This window comes from Coregonus lavaretus (genome assembly GCF_964263955.1).
Source record: "Coregonus lavaretus genome assembly, chromosome: 10".
Lineage (NCBI taxonomy): Eukaryota > Metazoa > Chordata > Actinopteri > Salmoniformes > Salmonidae > Coregonus > Coregonus lavaretus.
In genome coordinates this window covers 49,785,220-49,807,135 of record NC_139997.1, presented here as the reverse complement: position 1 = coordinate 49,807,135, position 21,916 = coordinate 49,785,220, and the positions used below count along the sequence as shown (strand labels likewise).

Below are 21,916 nucleotides of genomic sequence, written 5' to 3'. Positions count from 1 at the left end.
TCACCCTCTGAATGGCACATATACACAATCTATGTCTCAATTGTCTCAAGTTTAAAAAATCCTTCGTTAATCTGTCTCCTCCCCTTCATCTACACTGATTGAAGTGACATCAATAAGGGATGATATCTTTATCCTGGTCAGTCTATGTCATGGAACGAGCAGGTGTTCTTAATGTTTAGTATACTCAGTGTATAATGCCACCTCTTTTAAACAAAATACATTACCTTTTATAGTACCCAGTGAGTGACAATCGTGCTCTTCCACATCTCGAGTATTGCTCACATACAAAAGACCTTGCAACCTACAGTATACAGTGCATATTCTGTAGTATAGAGCCCCACAGTGGAGGTGTCATGACACCCATAAACCTAGTGGTCAAACAGGCAAATATATTGATAAAAGTCACCTTGTCCTAGAGAGATTTACACGTCTATCAAAATGTCATGCCAGGGTAAGCCTACACGAAACACAGCCCTTATTTTAAGTGTTTCTAAAATCCCCTATAGGAAAAATGATTGGTGGAAAAACGATTAGAACCATTTCCCTGTTTGACCACTAGGTTTTATGGGTATTATGACTCATACTGTGGTACTCTATACAGTTTCTCTTACCAAAATCCAGTATTATTCCCTTTCATGCCTCAATGTCCAAAGGAACATTTTAGGCCTAAATGATTTAAAATGGCTTACCAAACAGCAAGGTGTATTTACAAAAGCATTTTGACAGCATAATAGCTAGCACAGGACACATCGTTTGTCTTTTTCCTATGGTGTCTTCTTTGTTTTCAGTGCTCGCTTTTACCTCTGTCCGCTCAGAGATATAAATGTATACATTGTGACTCTCAGACAGCCACAGGCAGCAATTGGTAGTCCAGGAGGAGATGTCCTTCATTTGATTCTTTCCACCTCCTCATTCCTTTTAGTGACAGTCCTTAGCTTTCCCATGTCTGTCCAACTGCCTGGAAGTTTCCAGTTCTGCTGTCCCCATTGCTCTCAGTTTATTTATGCCCCAGTACTCTGCTCAGTGCCATGAGTACCATTGTCTTTATCACCCACCCACCATACTCAAAACTCTCTCATTCAAAGATACTGTAATAGGACTCCTAGGTGGAATAGATAAGTCAGTCATTCCCCACTATAGTGTGGGGGGGGGGGGGGGGGGTTCAGGAGATCTCAGCACAGCAGTGTCTGTCCCAGGCTTGGGGCTCTCCCCCCTCCGCACACACCAACAGGTAGGACTCAGTCCTCTCCTGTGGCCAGCGCACCTGAGAGAGAGGGTGAGAGGGAGAGAGAGGAGGCGAGAGAGGGAAAGGAGAGGGAGGGAGGGAGGGAGGGAGGGAGGGAGGGAGGGAGGGAGGGAGCATAAAGGGGGAGAGATGTAGAGAGAAGACATTGTGGGAAAGATGGGGAGAGAGTGCAAGAGAGCGCAGAGAGAGAAAGGTACAGTCAGTAAGGGAGGGATAGAGAACATGAAGAGGAAACAAGAGAAAATAAGAGTAATTTTTTCATCAAGTATATATCGCTCTAAAGATTTGAACCACTGTGTTTCCCAAATGGCACCCTATTTCCTATATATGGGTCCTGGTCAAAAGTAGTGCACTAAATAGGGAATAGGGTGTAATTTAGGATGAAGGCATTGTTTCTAGTCCCCATTTAAATGTTGCCATCTCCTACCCTGTGGAACAGCAGCAGGTGGCGGTGGAGAGGGATCACCAGAGGGTAGTGACAGGCAGGGGGAGATCTTTTCCCCTGAAACACACTCACAGTCAGGCACTGAACAGGATTGCAGGCCAGGGTACAGATGCAGTCTTTTTTTGTGTGCGAGTCACAGCACAGCACAGCACAGCATGCCACACTCGCCTGGGACAAAATCCGTGAAAGAAAGGCAGAAAATATTGTTTTATTTCCCTGGGGATGATGAAGACACGTGGCATTGGTACATTCTATTTAATGCAGCAAAATATTATTCCCCAGGCAATTTTTCCCCAGGCGAGCGTGGCATGCTGTGCTGTGATGCCTGCAAAAAATACTACATTTGTAACATTTTATTTAGATAGTACCCTACAGATGGTTTACAGGCCACATTTATCCAATCTCACCCTACCCCTAACACCATCAAGGGGTACAGACCAGAAAATTGTATGAACCATCTATAGAGGACTATCCAAATAAAGTGTGATACATTGCAGGAGCATAAATAGGGGTTGGTATCGATTGTGAGCTTGTTTTCTTCTCTTTACATTACCTCTATATCCTCATGAAAATGTACACACACATTCTCTGTATATACCCAAAATAAGGCTAATATTACTTGCTAAAACAAGACATTTCCAAACTGACAGAGCAGACAGCCAAACAGGTTTTTTGTATGCCCTCAGAAAGCCTTTGATCATCTCAGAGAGAGAGCGAGAGAGAGAGAGAAAGAGAGAGAGAGAGCGTGAGTAAGGCTTACATTGTCCAGACAGTGGGCAGGCAGAGAAAGAGACGACGGGCAGACACGTAGTTCTGTGATTGGAGAAGAAGAGTTATATTAGAACAGCCCAAGACAGCAGGGGCCTGTTCATGATGTGGAAACGTTACAGGAACGTTCAGATATAAATATATTGTGTAGAACAGATATGGTTGTCTGTCACCTAGAATTGGGGATTAGCTCTATCGTGTCAGCTCTATTCATGACATTTGTATCTGCAACGTTCCACAACGTTTGCCTACTGGACGTGGCACAGGACTATGTAGCGCCACTGTTGCAGGCGACTGTTTTGAGTGGGAGCACGGCTGATGAGCCAGCTAAATTTGCCATCCATGTGAAAAAGACACAACAACAACAAGAACAATTTCAGCAGGAGTGATTGCGTGAGTGAATGGGTGTGTGAAAGTGAGAGAGAGAGAGAGACAGTGATGAAAGTGGAAACGGTGAGAGGCATTGCCATTATTTCTTGAAAACCTTAAAAAGGTACAGTACATATTTCTTGAAAACCTTAAAGGACCCTTCCAGAGGAAGTTGCTGTCACTCTTTTGACTTAATTCCTAGTGCGGAAATGTTGGTTTAGTTTCAACCTTCGAACACCGACGTATGGCTCCTTATAAATATTGATTGATCGGGTGTGCACATCTCCACCTTCCTCCGTGTGCACGACCCATACGGTCTCAGGCACAGCCCACACTCCGTGAATTGTAAACACACCAAAAAGCCAGGGTCAGGGTAGCTTTGCATATCGATAACTTACAGAGCACAGCACAGCTAGCTAGGACAAGCGGAGGACCATCCACTCTTCTCCTCCCTCTTCTGCAATGGAATTGAATGATCAAGGATAACTACAGAGTTTAGCGGTAATACTGGAGTTTTACCGGCGAAGCTAGAGAGGCTAGCTAACCTACTCCCTGGACCAATAGAGCTAGCTAGCCAAGTAGCTACTGGTAACTATTAATTTCCAGTGTTGTTTCAAGCATAAGAGTACCTGTAACTACGCTAGCTAGCTACCATTTAGAAGTTCTGATAATCTCATTATCTGAAGAGTCAAGGTTAGGTAGTTAGTAGCTAGCTACTGTACTCAAAATGAAGCTAGCTTGTTAGGTACCTGGCTAGCTAACTAAACAACAGCTGAAAGGACCTAGCTGTAATGTTTACAAGTATCCCACAAGTTGGCTACTAGACAGCCAATATAACAGTTGGCACTTTCGGATCCCCAGCTGCATGGCCCCACCCACAGTTGACACACAGTGCTTTCTCTATCCCAACTGGACACTCCCTCTGACTATGCCCTCCTGCACATTTCTCACATCGTGGGATTTCCCTTCCACACACTGCTGCAACATGTCCGTATCCTTGCCACCTAAAGCACTGTAGCGGGTTCGAACATAGGCCCTCACAGAATAGCAAATATAACCTAACCTGACCTTATCAGGTAGAAACTCTGTGTCAAAGCTCAACAAGACAGACAGGGTATTCTCAGTCTCGTCATTGCCACCGAGTCTACGTCTCATCAAATGGTGGGTGTCACAAACACCAGGAATATTATTTTTCGTTTGATCCACCTCTACACTCAACGCTACCCCACTACTCACTCATTTGAGCGGGCCTTGCTCCGGAGAGCAAAGCACGACACAGGTTGAACCCCAAGATGCGTGACACGCAACGCCCGCTGCCTCTGGGCAGAGGATGCACAAAAAATCAAAACAATTCCACTTCTCGAAATGTTCACAGATGTAACCGCTCCCAGTTTGTACTTTGCCCAGGCTGAAACAATGTATGGTCAGCCAAAAAGCAGCTATCCACCAGAATCTACCAATCCAAAATCATCTCTGATAGGACTCCCATGGCAAGCGCTGGAAGTGTCTACCACACCTGTCGTCGCAGGTACTTTATCCTGGTCTGGTTCAACTTCAGAGCACTCACTACTGCTGACCGACTTATAGGTAATTTTACTTGGTTTGTACACAGGAGACGAAGGATTGAACGAAGGTTTGTACTCAGGAGATGTAGGTATGTATTTTGCGCCATTTTTACTCTTTCACGTCATCGCACCGTCCTTGGGTTCAACCTGCTCTTCTTCTAGAGGTGCTGGAGCACCTGCCCGTTTGCCTTCCTATGAAAAAAAGTGCCATTTTGACTGGTAGCATTTTCTTTTACAAATTGTATTTTTTTTTATAGTCTCTTTTCTCTCTTGTAACTTTGAGAAAAAAGAAGAAACCTGCACACTGCCCTTGCTAGTCTCACTGCTCTTTATTAAGCTTTACGTATCGGCCTTCTTCAGATCTTTTGTGAGTGTTTATAATTTGCACCCTTATGTAGACATTGCTCATCCACATCCGTTCAATGCATCGAATGGGGTTGGAGTCGAGGGAAAATAAGCAAGTGTTACCAAATATAACAATGTGCATTTCATAAGTATTCTAATAAAGTGTGTACATAAAACGTATTAAACACGTCTGTAAAACCCCAATGAGGACATCGACCTATCAAGTAAGTGTTCATAAATCATTGGGTACAGTACAAGAAAAAACATCAGAGTAAACTGAAGTGGTGGCATTAATTCATGTTCACATTTACAACATAACATGCATGGGCATTTCATCCTTAAGACCTTTTGGGAGGGTGAAAATCCAAAAACATTCATTTTGCTCAGAGTATTATTTATATCACCTCCCCTGTCTGATATATTGACTTTCTCTATGCCACAAAATCTAAAGGTAGAAAGGTCATGTTTTTGGTCATTAAAATGTACTGCAACTGGATAATCCCTGTCGTTTTTCCTGATTTTGTGTTCACTAATTCTCTGTTTGAGAGAACGAGAGCTTTTACCTACATAACACATGGACATTTTTGTAGATAACCTGGGTGGTGGAGCATGTAATAATGTCATTTTTTTGGAACCGTTTTCCTGTATGTTGGTGGCATAAATATTCACACTTCATCATATTGTTGCACTGTGCGCAACCTCTGCATTTATAGTTACGATTCGGAAGAGGGCGTAAAAGAGCCTGGCTCATCCTGAGTAAAAAATAAAACAACACCCCATTCCACTATTTAACCCTATCTAATCCTACTCCAGACCAACGGTCTGCCAGGACAGAAAACTACCACTCAACACCCCATGCAACTGTTCTGCAGTAAATCCTCGCAATCCCAAGTACTTCTCAGCCGCTGCCACCACAACCTCTATTTTTCTGTGACCATTTTTGCAGTACAATTGACAACCATGGCTATGAATGCTAAAAAGCCCACCCTACTGAATCACATATTCTTCCCATCACTCTCTCTTGGTCTTCCTACTTACAGGAATCCTCTCAGTATCCCTCACCCTGTAACCATCTTCCTCTACTCTCTCCACTGCTTCGGCATACAATACTTTCTGTACTACTCTAACCCTGGCAACCTCATCCTGCCTTTCTCTCACTGGACACCTCCGATCTCCAGTCCCATGGGCATCCCCACAACTAACACACACTATCTCCACTGATACTGCACATTCCTTTGTCTCATGCCCTCCAGCACATTTCTCACATCTAGGACTCTCCTTCCTACACACTGCTGCAACATGCCCATAAACTTGACACCTAAAACACTGTAGTATTTTCGGAACAAAAGCTCTCACGGAAATAACTTACACTTCATAACTTGACCTTGTCAGGCAAAGACTCTACATCAAAACTCAGCAGGACAGACAATGTCTTCTCCATTTCCCCACTCTCTCCACCGGTTCTGCGTCGCACCAAACGGTGGGCGTCACAGATACCGGGAATCTTCAATTTCAACTGATCCTCCTCAACACTTAATGCCACCCCAGTTATCACTCCTTTCAATGGCGCCCTGCTCCGGAAAGCAAAGCAGGTCAAATGTATTTTCCCTAATCGTGTGATCCGGAGCGCCCGCCCCCCTCTGGAACACAATAAATCATCACTATTCCACTCAGAGTTACAACTCAACAGTCCCCAACCTCTTCTCCACCCAACCTGACACCACATATGGATCAGCCAAAACGCAATGATCCATTCTCTCCACAATTCTCACTCCCACTGGGCCAGAATCATCCTTTTCATCCTCGTGACGAGGCCTGAACTAGTCGGTCCTCACCTGCGGTCCTCACCGCAGGTTCAATCTCTGAGCTACTAGAGCACGTATCCCTCTTTTTGCACTTGGCGCCAACCTTCCTCACCACACTGTTTCCCTCGACACTCGGCGGTCATCATTGCACCTGCCACCACAATGAATTCCCCCTCACACTCTTCACGTTCACTTTCCTTGTCTAGCTCTTCTAACATTTCTGTGCGATCGTCCATTCCATATTCCCTCAAAACATATTCCACTTTTCTCCTTTTTTACTTATCTGCCATCTTCTCCTTCAACAGATCTTTCAGAAGGCTTGTGCAATCCCCCACTCCATATTTATTCATAATATGTCCCACTTTCTTCCTTTTTTCCTTGTCCGCCATCTTCTTTCATCCTACCTCCATTCACCCCCACACGGTGATCTTCAGTAGTAGGTTACTTTGGAGTTGCTAGTATATGTTGTCTCATGGTCAGGGACAGGGAAGCTGATTCATCTAGTCTACATTCGCGATGATCAGCAGATGCAGCCCAATAATTGAGTAAAGGACCCTAATGTTACTCCTTATAGTCCCAGGACCTTACATGTTCTGTTTAAAGGCGATTTGGCACTGGAAGCCAAAACAGCCAAATACTCCATCTAAACGTGAATTGATTCTCAATTGCAGTACGATTCTAGGAACATAAACCCCTTTACTTTCATATCACATCAAAATAATTGCACAAATGCAAACTACACACTTACTGCACAGTACACTGTTTTAACCGGATTTAACACAGTTGCAACCGACAGTATTTTTCAGTGACAAGACGTTTGTGGCGTCAATTTCCGTTTACACACAGGGTTCGGAGACGCAGACAGCTACAATTAGCACAGGTAGTCCACTCTGCCTTCCGTCTATTTTCCGTAAACAAGCGCTGTAACATGGAAATATGGCTGTGTGGAAACCATAACCCTATCAAGGCGTGTATCAATTTAACCTTTACTTTTTTCTATTATTATTATATCTTGCTGATATGAAAGATAAGGTCCTTATGCTTCCAAAACCGTACCGCAAGCGACGTGTGCTAATGTTCAGATTGAGCGTCGGGGCTCTTAACAAAACTCCCCCTTACAGAAGACGCCTTTGTCCAATGACGCTTATGTGTAATGTAATGGAACTGAGTGGTATGATCGGTGGGCTACAGCTGATGTAGCCCACCTCGGTAGTGTTTCTAGCAAAGATCCTTTAGTTTAAACTAACTTGCTTTTATCTGTGGTTCTAGCCCTTGATCATCCCACTCAATGTCATTACATTGCAGATAAGAGTCATTGGATGAAGGCATCTTCTGTACGAGGGAGTTTTTGTGTTATCTTTCACATCAGCAAGAAATAATTTTCAAAAAACAAAAGGTTAAATTGATACACAACTTGATAGGGTTAGTGTTCCCACACGGCCATATCTCCATGTTACAGCGCTTGTTTACGGAAGACAAGAGACGACCACCTGTGCTAATTAGCTATCTAGCATGCTCTGAACACCTGTGTGTAAGTGTAACTCAGGAAGTGTAGCAGAAGTGTAGTTTCCTCGGATGGAGGCACCCATAACTGTATGGATCTGTGCACAACTGCTATAGTAAGTATCTTTTTTATTTGAAGGATTCTTTCTCGCTGATGAAAGATAAGGGCCATATGTTTTGAAAGTTGTATCGCAAGCAATGATTATTGACATTTCTAAATGTTAAATCACAGCGTCGGGATTGTAGTTCACATGAGGTAGTCGTGGGCGAAGCTAATGGCTGAAAGCTCTAGGGAGAAGGCAGAATGCTGCCTAGAGTTTTCGAGAGCTACTGTGGTGGTTCTAGCTTGCTTAGCCTACAATATGTGATGGACGAAAAATATTGGAGAATTTGGCTACGGGAGGAGTAGAAAACTATTTTTTAAAAATGGAATTAGGTCAACTCTTTTTGTTTGTGTGTGTGTGTGTGTGTGTGGGGGGGGGGGGGGATTCCACTTTGAGCACCTGCCCCACCAAAGGTATGCCCCACCAGACATCCATCCATTGGAAACCTTCCCCGGAGAGGAGGGAGACCCCCTAACACTGCTTATTTAAAAAGCTCATTATGCTGTTTTGATTTATAGTCAGGGAGGGCCAACGGCTGCATACCAGACCTGTTCTTAGAGGGGATACTTATCGTTTTGTTCTGGCCAAGGGTTCCAACATAAGCAGATGGAGCTCGGTGCTTCTGCTATGCTCCTGCTATGCAACACTCTTTTTTCACAGTATGTGGCTCATATGGTCTGGAATTCCTACCATCTCACATTAGTCTAGATGTTACACACTGCTGCTAGTGAAGAAATGCTATATACAGGTAAAAGTCAGTAAATTAGAATATTTTGAAAAACTTGATTTATTTCAGTAATTGCATTCAAAAGGTGTAACTTGTACATTATATTTATTCATTGCACACAGACTGATGCATTCAAATGTTTATTTCATTTAATTTTGATGATTTGAAGTGGCAACAAATGAAAATCCAAAATTCCGTGTGTCACAAAATTAGAATATTACTTAAGGCTAATACAAAAAAGGGATTTTTTAGAAATGTTGGCCAACTGAAAAGTATGAAAATGAAAAATATGAGCATGTACAATACTCAATACTTGGTTGGAGCTCCTTTTGCCTCAATTACTGCATTAATGCGGCGTGGCATGGAGTCGATGAGTTTCTGGCACTGCTCAGGTGTTATGAGAGCCCAGGTTGCTCTGATAGTGGCCTTCAACTCTTCTGCGTTGTTGGGTCTGGCATTCTGCATCTTCCTTTTCACAATACCCCACAGATTTTCTATGGGGCTAAGGTCAGGGGAGTTGGCTGGCCAATTTAGAACAGAAATACCATGGTCCGTAAACCAGGCACGGGTAGATTTTGCGCTGTGTGCAGGCGCCAAGTCCTGTTGGAACCTGAAATCTCCATCTCCATAGAGCAGGTCAGCAGCAGGAAGCATGAAGTGCTCTAAAACTTGCTGGTAGACGGCTGCGTTGACCCTTGATCTCAGGAAACAGAGTGGACCGACACCAGCAGATGACATGGCACCCCAAACCATCACTGATGGTGGAAACTTTACACTAGACTTCAGGCAACGTGGATCCTGTGCCTCTCCTGTCTTCCTCCAGACTCTGGGACCTCGATTTCCAAAGGAAATGCAAAATTTGCTTTCGTCAGAAAACATGACTTTAGACCACTCAGCAGCAGTCCAGCTCTTTTTTTCCTTAGCCCAGGTGAGACGCTTTTCGCGCTGTTTCTTGGTCAACAGTGGCTTGACACGAGGTATGCGGCAGTTGAAACCCATGTCTTTCAAGCGTCTCTTGGTGGTGGATCTTGAAGCCCTGACTCCAGCAGCTGTCCACTCCTTGTGAATCTCCCCCACATTTTTGAATGGGTTTTTTTTCACAATCTTGACTAGGGCGCGGTGATCCCTATCGCTTGTACACTTTTTCTGACCACAGTTTTTCCTTCCCTTTGCCTCTCTATTAATGTGTTTGGACACAGAGCTCTGAGAACAGCCAGCCTCTTCTGCAATAACCTTTTGTGTCTTTCCCTCCTTGTGCAATGTGTCGATGGTCGCCTTTTGGACAGCTGTCAAATCTGAAGTCTTCCCCATGTTTGTGTAGGCTTCAGAACTGGACTGAGAGACCATTTAAAGCCCTTTGCAGGTGTTTTGAGTTAATCAGCTGATTATTTTGTGGCACCAGGTGTCTTCAAAATGTAACCCTTACACAATATTCTAATTTTGTGACACACGGAATTTTGGATTTTCATTTGTTGCCACTTCAAATCATCAAAATTAAATGAAATAAACATTTGAATGCATCAGTCTGTGTGCAATGAATAAATATAATGTACAAGTTACACCTTTTGAATGCAATTACTGAAATAAATCAAGTTTTTCAAAATATTCTAATTTACTGACTTTTACCTGTATATATATATATAATTATAATTTTTTATTTTTTCATTTTAGCAGATGCTCTTATCCAAAGCGACTTACAGTTAGTGAGTGCATACATTATTTTTTATTTTTTTTATTTTTTTTTTTCAATCATACTGCCCCCCCCCGTGGGGGTGTCTATAGGATGAGTTAATGCTGTACACAATACAAGAGTTGTGTTCATTAGGGATCAAATGTAAGAAAACTGACTGAAAAAGGGAGGGACTAGCTGGATGTGTCCAATAAGAAATGCTCATTTTAGTTTTCCGTTGCAAAGCGGTTTAAAACTTTTTCAGTTGTGTGCCTTAATAAACACAACCCAGACCTTATCTTACTGAACTTGACGAGAGAGGCCACAGGTCAAAAGTTAAAAATGATCTCTCAAATGGATGGAACAGAAACCCAAGGAAGGATGATAGAACAGGCAATGATTCAGGTATTCATTTTTTTAAAGAGGAGATGAGGAGGGATGAGTGCTAGTTCCCTTGCCTGTCTCCTTGGGGGACTTCAGGCCCTCGATCTCCACCCTCAGTCTCTCCATCTCTTTCTCCAGCTCTCCATTCCTCTTCTCTGCCTCCTGTAGCCTTCTATGGGGATGAGTGGATAGGGTCAGCTTTGAATACAAGTGCTCTGGTATTGGCTATGAATACTCACCTAAATATCAAATGACATCATTACATTATGGCTACCTATATAATATACATGTACATTACCTAGATGTCAGAGTTGTCAAGTCTGAAGGGAAAGGTGAGCAAGACCCATTTTTAGCAGTAGAGCAGTACATACCTGTATCTCTCTGTGTGTGTGTGTGTGTGTGTGTGTGTGTGTGTGTGTGTGTCTATCTGTATGTGCACACTCAGGGTTGATCTAACCTGTGCAGGTCCTCATCAAGTCCTGAATTCAGGTCTGTCTCCACCTCTTCCTCCTCTATCGTGGTGTGAGTGGACTCTGCAGTACCCTGCTCCAAGGCTAGGGGGAGCTCAAGCAGGGCAGGCAGGTTGTCAGTCGATGTCAGAGCGTCTCTGAGCTGCCACATCTGACTCTGAAAGCACCACCACCCTCAGTGTCAGAAATACATGGCATGGTAAAGGTAAACATATCAGTTCCCTGAAAATAACATAATCTAGTAGCCGTTAATATCTCTTGCATGCCTAACTCTCTGATGCATGCCACAGAACACATCAGACATTCAAGACGCCGCTAGCTCAAGAAGCGCTAAGCATTTGTGTCACAGCTGACTGACACACTTGAGATGAGGTTAACTATAGCAGTTAGCATAAACAAACTGACATGTACATGTGTAACAGAGCTACAGCTAACTAGCTAGTGATTCCACATCGGCTACATGAGACCACTCAAATTGTCTTAACTAGCCTAGCTAGTGGTTAGTATTTAGTCTAGTTCTGACTATTACAACTCAACTCAGCTAGTCGCTAGTGTGGATAGTCAACCTACCAGCTTGTCCTGGAAATTTTGGCTTGGCAACCCTAAATGTCGCTGGTGGTCAATCTCCATCATGATGTCACAACTGCGGTCCAAGGCACCTGTCTGTCTGTAAGAGATTGAGCAATTGGCGGAAAAAAACGTAACTGTTTTGACATCATTTTGTATGATACCCCATTAATTTGAAGGACGTTGATACTGAGACAGTCTATGATATGAATGTGACCTTGTAGCTGTGTAGGAGTAGCCAACAAAAGCCAGGTGAACACCGATAGGGGCCCTGTCCATCACGTCACTCAGTGTTTCCTGCAGGACAAAAGACAGCATTACATGTAGTGTGCTTTATATGCATGTCAGGTATGGCCGATTCCATGCCAGCGCAGATGGATAATATTTTTGGTATCTCAGATTGTAATGGCAATTCTCAAATATAAACTTCATTGGGAGGAAGGATGTTTGACATGCTTTTATACATTTGTATCACAAACAATTTAAGGCACTTTTAAGACCTATACATGCCTCCTGTAAGACTGATCTGTGAACAGTACATGATACAGACAACATCTTGGCGTCATTATACTCTTTATAATGTGCCCAAACTCGGTCCTGGGCCCCCCCCCCTGGGTGCACGTTTTGGTTTTTCCCTTAGCACTATACAGCTGATTCAAATAACCAACTCATCATCAAGCTTTGATTATTTTAATCAGCTATGGAGTGCCAGGGCAAAAACCAAAACATGCACCCAGGCGGGGCCCCAGGACCGAGTTTGGGAAACCCTGCTCTAACATATGGAGTATGTCTAGATTCTGAAATACAAATTTTCACACTAATTTATTCAACAATTAAAAATATCTCAAAAGTACCCTTTTAGATTTTCCAGGGTCGGTTCTCTGCTGATTTTGAAGTTCTGATACATTTTATGAACACCACAAACACAGCAAATGGTAAATGTATTCAAAGGGAACTCCCTCTGCTGGTGATTTGCTGAATGTGCAATCCTAAAGGAGTGCTGTGATTGGTTAATGACCTACTGTATAATGTCCATTCCCATGTATACTGAACAAAAATATAAAATGTAAAGTTTTGGTCCCATGTTTCATGAGCTGAAATAAAAGATCCCAGAAATATTCCATATGCACAAAGGCTTATTTCTCTCAAATGTTGTGCACAAATTTGTTTACATCCCTGTTAGTGAGAATTTCTTCTTTGCCAAGATCATCCATCCACCTGACAGGTGTGGCATATCAAGAAGCTTATTAAACAGCATGATCATTACACAGGTGCACCTTCTGCTGGGGACAATAAAAGGCCACTCTAAAATGTGCAGTTATGTCACACAACACAATGCCACAGATGTCTCAAGTTTGTAGGGAGCGTGCAATTGGCATGCTGACTGCAGGAATGTCCACCAGAGCTGTTGCCAGAGAATGTTCATTTCTCTACCATAAGCTGCCTTCAATGTCTTTTTAGAGAATGTGGCAGTACGTCCAACTGGCCTCACAACCGGAGACCACGTGTAACCACGCCAGCCCAGGACCTACACATCCGGCTTCTTCACCTGCGGGATCGTCTGAGACCAGCCACCCGGAGAGCTGATGAAACTGAGGAGTGTTTCTGTCTCTAATAAAGCCTTTTTGTGGGGAAAAACTCATTCTGATTGGCTGGGCCTGGCTCCCCAGTGGGTGGGCTTGGCTCCCAAGTGGGTGGGCCTATGCCCTACCAGGCCCACCCATGGCTGCGCCCCTGCCCAGTCATGTAAAATCCGTAGATTAGGGCCTAAGGAATTTATTTCAATTGACTGATTTCCTTATATGAACTGTAACTCAGTAAAATCATTGAAATTGTTGCATGTTGCGTTCATGTTTCTATTATGTATATAAAATGGGTCATATCTTTAAAAGTACCAGAGAGCCCACTGTGGAAATTTGACGTGTTTGAAGAGTAATAACAATATGTTTAAAAATAAGCAAAATCAAAAAGGGTACTTGTGAGATTAATAGTAATATTTTTATGTTTAATAAATTAATGTGCATTTCTTTTCTCCTGAATCTACACATACTCTATATTTTAGAGGGCCCTATAAGGAGTATAATGACACCAAGATGTTGTCTGTATCATGTACGGTTCACAGATCATAGGATCTTACAGGAGGCATGTATCGGTCTAAAAAGGGCCTAAAATGGCCACTTTCATCGTGATTTCCTCAAAAAGGGTTTGTGATACAAATGTAAAAAGCATGTCAAACATCCTTCCTCCCCATTAATATTCTATGTGAAAATTGCCAGAACAATCTGAGATACCAAAAATATTTTCTGCCTATGCTGGCATGGAATTACCAGTATACGTTTTCTACTTTTTTTGCTTTTCAGGCTTGCTTCTGGAGCCATGTCATATTCTATGGGAGTCGCTCTATATTGGTTCTCTTTACATTTGAATTGATTGTATATAGATTATATATAGGCTTTTCGGATTAAAACCATTTCACTGAGGCAGTCGTCCAACACGTCAAAGTTGGAGGTGTCAGTGGCGTTGGAGACTTCAGGTTCGAAGGGTGCTGGAAGTTCATGCAGGGAGCCCCAATCTAGTCCACAGAAGAAAGGGTGGCTCCTGAAGTCCCCAGAGCCCCCAACCCCCATACGATCCTCCCTCTCGCAGATCAGCCCCATGATGAGGGAACGGGCCTTGTTTGAAACCTCGGGGCCAGACGGGGGGAACTCAAAGTGCTCCTGGAGGGACATAATGGTTGTTTCCTCTTAGTTCAAGCTTGCAGCTCTTCTTCACAATTATTTAGGTTTGAGCTCAATATATACCTTTTTGCAGTCTTTGCAGATGTATAAGAAAATGGTTACAAAGGCCCAATCCCAAATCGACTTCTACACCCTACGTCCTATGCACTTGTGAAGATCTGATTAGATTTGACAGGTGTAAGCAATATCGTAATAGCTCTACCTTGCCCTCTGATAGGTGGAAGCTAGGTGGAAGTTTCACAATGTTGCTTATACTAATCAAATTATCTAAGATCTCTACAAGTGCATAAGTTGTAGGGTTTAGGGGTCGATTTGGGATTGAGTCCTATTGAATATTAGCTCTTTTTAGACATCCCTTCCTCCTCAGATCTCACACCACTCTTGGCACCGATATGTACAGTACCAGTCAAAAGTTTGGACACACCTACTCATTTTCTTTATTTTTGCTATTTTCTACATTGTAGAATAATAGTGAAGACATCAAAACTATGAAATAACACATATGGAATCATGTAGTAACCAAAAAAGTGTTAAAAAAATCAAGAGGAGACTGTTTGAATCAGGCCTTCATGGTTGAATTGCTGCAAAGAAACCACTACTAAAGGACACCAATAAGAAGAAGAGACAATGACCCAAAACACACCTCCAGGCTGTAAGGGCAATTTGACCAAGAAGGAGAGTGATGGAGTGCTGCATGATATGGCCTCAACCCAATTGAGATGGTTTGGGATGAGTTGGACCGCAGAGTGAAGGAAAAGCAGCCAACATGTGCTCAGCATATGTGGGAACTCTTTCAAGACTGTTGGAAAATAATTCCTCATGAATCTGGTTGAGAGAATGCCAAGGGTGTGCAAAGCTGTCATCAAGGCAAAGGGTGGCTACTTTGAAGAATCTAAAAAATAACATATAATTTGATTTGTTTAACACTTTTTTGGTTTCTACATGATTCCATATGTGTTATGGATTAGTGTTGATGTCTTCACTATTATTCTACAATGTAGAAAATAGTAAAAATAAAGAAAAACCCTTGAATGAGTAGGTGTCCAAACTTTTGACTGGTACTGTATGTAAATTTTCTGATGACCCTCAACATGTTCTCCTGATCAATCTGTAAAATGTGTTTCTCTCAGTCACCATCTTACCTGGAAGTTCATGATCTTGGCGTAGGTCTCAGAGATGGACTCTGCGTAGAAGGGTGTGGTCCCCTGCAGCATCTCGTAAGCACAGATCCCTAGAGCCCACCAGTCACACTCAAGGCCATAGCCTCCCCCTCCCTCCACTGCACGCAGGATCTCTGGGGACAGGTAGTCGGGTGTGCCTACCGCCAGGGACGAGTGCACCTGCAAATACAGTGACATGTCAACACACACAAATGCATTAACAAAAGTAGGATTCTATCCTTGGGATGCAACACGTTCACATTATAGAAGAGAGGATCAATAGACAAGTACATCTGCTGTATTTAGTGGTTGTTCAGTGATTCACATCAATGCATTAAGTCAGAAAAAAATAGCTGAAGAGAACTATATGTCATTTAAGTAAAACATGTAAAAGCTATGTTTACTTGATAGCTACCTATACATAACTAGCTACCTAGAATAAAATGTGTTTAAGATAAAAATTCATTCCCTCACTGAAAGTAGTAGTTCTAACACATTAGTAGCAACAGAAGTCGCACACTGTCACACTATAACACACAGAGGAGTATACCTTTGTGTCACCAAGGTGGCTTGGTGAATGAGTAACCCTACCTGTGCCCTAAAGACTTGTGTTAGCTCCCTGAGCCTTGGCTTTAGCTCAGAAGGCTAACACAGCCTTCCCACTGGGCACGAACTGGTTGAATCAACATTGTTGCTAGAGCTGCCCCGGTCAACTGTAAGTGCTGTTATTGTGAAGTGGAAATGTGTAGGAGCAACAACGGCTCAGCCGCAAAGTGGTGGGCCACACAAGCTCACAGAACGGGACCGCCGAGTGCATGAAGCGCATAGCGCGTATAAATCGTCTGCCCTCGGTTGCAACACTCACTACCGAGTTCTGCCTCTGGAAGCAACGTCAGCACAATAACCATTCATTGGGAGCATCATGAAATGGGTTTCCATGGCCGAGCCTAAGATCACCATGCGCAATGCCAAGCTGGAGTGGTGTAAAGCTCGCCGCCATTAGACTCTGGAGCAGTGGAAACGCGTTCTCTGGAGTGATGAATCACGCTTCATCATCTGGCAGTCCGACGGACAAATCTGGGTTTGGTGGATGCCAGGAGAACGCTACCTGCCCCAATGCATAGTGCCAACTGTAAAGTTTGGTAGAGGAGGAATAATGGTCTGGGGCTGTTTTTCATGGTTCGGGCTAGTCCCCATAGTTCCAGTGAAGGGAAATCTTAATGCTACAGCATTCAATGACATTCTAGACGATTCTGTGCTTCCAACTTTGTGGCAACAGTTTGGGGAAGGCCCTTTCCTGTTTCAGCATGACAATGCCCCGTGCACAAAGCCAGGTCTGTACAGAAATGGTTTGTCGAGATCGGTGTGGAAGAACTTGACTGGCCTGCACAAAGCCCTGACCTCAACCCCATCGAACACCATTGGGATGAATTGGAACACCGACTGCGAGCCAGGCCTAATCTCCCAACATCAATGGCCGACCTCACTACAGCTCTTGTGGCTGAATGGAAGCAAGTCCCCGCAGCAATGTTCCAACATCTAGTGGAAAGCCTTCCCAGAAGAGTGGAGGCTGTTATAGCAGCAAAGGGGGGACCAACTCCATATTAATGCCAATGATTTTGAAATGAGATGTTCGACAAGCAGGTGTCCACACACTTTTGGTCATGTAGTGTATATACAGCTACGATTTGGTCTCCCTTCCAGGGTTTTAACCAAGCCCAGCCCTGCTCTGCTTAGCTATGATATTTGTCTCTGACTATTACCAATGTGCCATCGTGAGAATGATTGTTGAGAGACCTCCACTTAAAAATGAAATTGATTCACAGTTGCTATTGAAGTCATCAACAGCTATAGTTTCAATTCAATCCAGGATTCAACAAAACATTTAAAATACATAGGCCTAGGTTTTCAAGCTCTGGTTGATTTCAAATGTAATAATTTTTTGTGATATTGAATTATGTTTAATTGTCAACGCAACCAAATATGAACATTTGAAAGAGATGTATCTTCTGCTTGGATAGTTTCATATGTGCCACTGACTTGGTCTGGCTTTAATTCCAGTTTGTCTACAAATGACTAATTGATAGTTTGGATTCACATCTTCATCTCAACCAAAAATCTAAATCAAAGAATAGATCTAAATCAAATCAAACTTTATTTAAAGTGCATTTATAGTTTGATTCCGCCATTAGGCTCCTAAAGTTGCCGGTAATAGGGTACACCAGTTGTAGGCAAACTTTTCCATTTGGAGTGCCAAGTTATCGTACCATTTCTACTGATCTGCATGCCAGTTATTATTTTCATATGCACATTTTGTGGAAAATTTCATTAATAATAAAGTATTCATATTTCAAAATCAATGTTATGTGGTTAATCAAAATTCTAAATGAAAATGATACACATCTAAAAGTAACTTCCATTGCAATTGCAAATATGTAAAAATAGCCTTCATAAACCAACAAATAAAAACATTGCATCCTGCAGGTAGAAAATATCCTGATACAAATAAATATTCTATAAATCACATTGGCTACGCATGGCCTGTCTGCAAGGAACTTGAAACATTATATCAACTATGAACTTGGCCCAGCCCGATCATGCTAGCAAACTTGCAACATTGTATAAAATATTTTATACAGAGTTTCCTGCGCTCCAGACAGATACAGCTGTAGAATATTTGCACAAAGGATAAGAAGTAATCAGGTAGGCCTATTTTATGGCGTTTCCACTGGATCAGAGCATTACATGCTGAGTGGTTATCAAAAAGGAGAGAGCTGGAAAGATTTTTACAAATAGGCTGTTGGGGAACTATTTTCATTCTCAATGGATGAAAAAACAGACTTTGTTTACTTGCTGTTTGAGGCAAAGACAAAATTAGTTTGAGAAGCTACACAGTGATGGTGAGATAAGACAATCAGAAATAGTATCAGATACCCAAATGGGCACATTTATTGGCCTACATTTACGCGCAGGCCAGGTAGCCTAGGCCTACTTCTATGCTCACAAGTGTAGCCTAGGTTGTGCGCTCTGCAAACAACGTGTCCAATACAGCCTATAAACCAAACAATCGACCAGTCGACTGAATGGGGTCAGACCCTATTTTTTTTGGGTGCAAAGCATGCTGTGTATTATTCTAATGAGCTCTGCCCCGAAACAAATCTGAGGCCCAGATCCAAATCTGAACGAATCATAGACGTCTAGCTAATGTTTCAGAAGTTTGAACACAGTACAGTACGGCACAGTTTAGTACAGTAGAGCTCAGTAGAACACAGAAGAGTACATTACAGTATGGTATGGTACATGACAGTAGAGTTTTATTCAGTGGAGTACAGTACAGTAGAGTTTAATTCAGTAGAGTGGAGTACATTAGAGTAAAGTAGGGTAAAATACAGTACACTATGCTTTACTTTTCTTTACTTTACTGTGCTCTACTGTGCTCTATTGTATTGTACTGTACTTAACTCTACTGTACTATACTCCACTTTTTCTTTACTGTAATGTGTACTGTAATGTACTGTACTCTGCTGTGCTCTACTGTATTGTGCTGTACTGTGCTGTCCAAACTTGTGACCATAGATGTCCCAGACCGGACCAAATCTGAACCAATTATAGACTTCTATTTTTGAGCTAACTTCAAGGCCGGTCTGACGTCTGTGGACGTTTATGATTGGTTCAGATTTGGTCCGGATCGGACCAAAGAAATACCCCAAAAGACGGAGGACCTGAAAAATATGTCAAAAAGACGTCAAATGTTTAGTGGGTAGAATCATTTTGGATGTGAAGTGCATTATCAAAAGCCGTTGTCCTTTCTTTATAACAAAATGCAATTTACCACTTGGCTGTCTATTGTATCAACCTGTCACAGGACCTCCCAGTCAATACCACCTCATAAAATGAGAAAGTACAGTGGGGAAAAAAAGTATTTAGTCAGCCACCAATTGTGCAAGTTCTCTCACTTAAAAAGATGAGAGAGGCCTGTAATTTTCATCATAGGTATACGTCAACTATGACAGACAAAATGAGAAAGAAAATCCAGAAAATCACATTGTAGGATTTTTAATGAATTTATTTGCAAATTATGGTGGAAAATAAGTATTTGATCAATAACAAAAGTTTCTCAATACTTTGTTATATACCCTTTGTTGGCAATGACACAGGTCAAACGTTTTCTGTAAGTCTTCACAAGGTTTTCACACACTGTTGCTGGTATTTTGGCCCATTCCTCCATGTAGATCTCCTCTAGAGCAGTGATGTTTTGAGGCTGTCGCTGGGCAACACAGACTTTCAACTCCCTCCAAAGATTTTCTATGGGGTTGAGATCTGGAGACTGGCTAGGCCACTCCAGGACCTTGAAATGCTTCTTACGAAGCCACTCCTTCGTTGCCCGGGCAGTGTGTTTGGGATCATTGTCATGCTGAAAGACCCAGCCACGTTTCATCTTCAATGCCCTTGCTGATGGAAGGAGGTTTTCACTCAAAATCTCACGATACATGGCCCCATTCATTCTTTCCTTTACACAGATCAATCGTCCTGGTCCCTTTGCAGAAAAACAGCCCCAAAGCATGATGTTTCCACCCCCATGCTTCACAGTAGGTATGGTGTTCTTTGGATGCAACTCAGCATTCTTTGTCCTCCAAACACGACGAGTTGAGTTTTTACCAAAATGTTCTATTTTGGTTTCATCTGACCATATGACATTCTCCCAATCCTCTTCTGGATCATCCAAATGCACTCTAGCAAACTTCAGACGGGCCTGGACATGTACTGGCTTAAGCAGGGGGACACGACTGGCACTGCAGGATTTGAGTCCCTGGCGGCGTAGTGTGTTACTGATGGTAGGCTTTGTTACTTTGGTCCCAGCTCTCTGCAGGTCATTCACTAGGTCCCCCCTTGTGGTTCTGGGATTTTTGCTCACCGTTCTTGTGATCATTTTGACCCCACGGGGTGAGATCTTGCGTGGAGCCCCATATCGAGGGATATTATCAGTGGTCTTGTATGTCTTCCATTTCCTAACAATTGCTCCCACAGTTGATTTCTTCAAACCAAGCTGCTTACCTATTGTAGATTCAGTCTTCCCAGCCTGGTGCAGGTCTACAATTTTGTTTCTGGTGTCCTTTGACAGCACTTTGGTCTTGGCCACAGTGGAGTTTGGAGTGTGACTGTTTGAGGTTGTGGACAGGTGTCTTTTATTACAAAGCATAATGTTTCCACCTCCATGTTTGACGGTGGGGATGGTGTTCTTGGAGTCATAGGCAGCATTCCTCCTCCTCCAAACACGGCGAGTTGAGTTGATGCCAAAGAGCTCGATTTTGGTCTCATCTGACCACAATACTTTCACCCAGTTCTCCTCTGAATCATTCAGATGTTCATTGGCAAACTTCAGACGGGCCTGTATATGTGCTTTCTTGAGCAGGGGGACCTTGCGGGCGCTGCAGGATTTCAGTCCTTCACGGCGTAGTGTGTTACCAATTGTTTTCTTGGTGACTATGGTCCCAGCTGCCTTGAGATCATTGACAAGATCCTCCCGTGTAGTTCTGGGCTGATTCCTCACCGTTCTCATGATCATTGCAACTCCACGAGGTGAGATCTTGCATGGAGCCCCAGGCCGAGGGAGATTGACAGTGTTTTGTGTTTCTTCCATTTGCGAATAATCGCACCAACTGTTGTCACCTTCTCACCAAGCTGCTTGCCGATGGTCTTGTAGCCCCTTCCAGCCTTGTGTAGGTCTACAATCTTGTCCCTGACATCCTTGGAGAGCTCTTTGGTCTTGGCCATGGTGGAGAGTTTGGAATCTGATTGATTGATTGCTTCTGTGGACAGGTGTCTTTTATACAGGTAACAAACTGAGATTAGGAGCACTCCCTTTAAGAGTGGGCTCCTAATCTCATCTCGTTACCTGTATAAAAGACACCTGGGAGCCAGAAATCTTTCTGATTGAGAGGGGGTCAAATACTTATTTCCCTCATTAAAATGCAAATCAATTTATAACATTTTTGACATGCGTTTTTCTGGATTTTGTTGTTGTTATTCTGTCTCTCACTGTTCAAATAA

The 21,916-nt window shown here is 42.9% G+C and overlaps 1 protein-coding gene across 1 annotated transcript in view; it reads right to left on the bottom strand.

Moving 5' to 3' along the window:
- Nucleotides 1–1,162: 1,162 nt before the first annotated feature.
- Nucleotides 1,163–21,916, bottom strand: part of dmpk (DM1 protein kinase) — a gene marked incomplete at both ends in the record, with an annotated part of 52,843 nt that continues 32,089 nt past the window's right edge. The window contains 9 exons of the mRNA XM_084170218.1: nucleotides 1,163–1,264; nucleotides 1,674–1,859; nucleotides 2,452–2,504; nucleotides 11,005–11,102; nucleotides 11,388–11,557; nucleotides 11,971–12,067; nucleotides 12,185–12,264; nucleotides 14,436–14,684; nucleotides 15,848–16,045. Coding sequence (XP_084026344.1) covers nucleotides 1,163–1,264; nucleotides 1,674–1,859; nucleotides 2,452–2,504; nucleotides 11,005–11,102; nucleotides 11,388–11,557; nucleotides 11,971–12,067; nucleotides 12,185–12,264; nucleotides 14,436–14,684; nucleotides 15,848–16,045 — 1,233 coding nt within the window. The remainder of the gene's footprint in view (nucleotides 1,265–1,673; nucleotides 1,860–2,451; nucleotides 2,505–11,004; nucleotides 11,103–11,387; nucleotides 11,558–11,970; nucleotides 12,068–12,184; nucleotides 12,265–14,435; nucleotides 14,685–15,847; nucleotides 16,046–21,916) is intronic.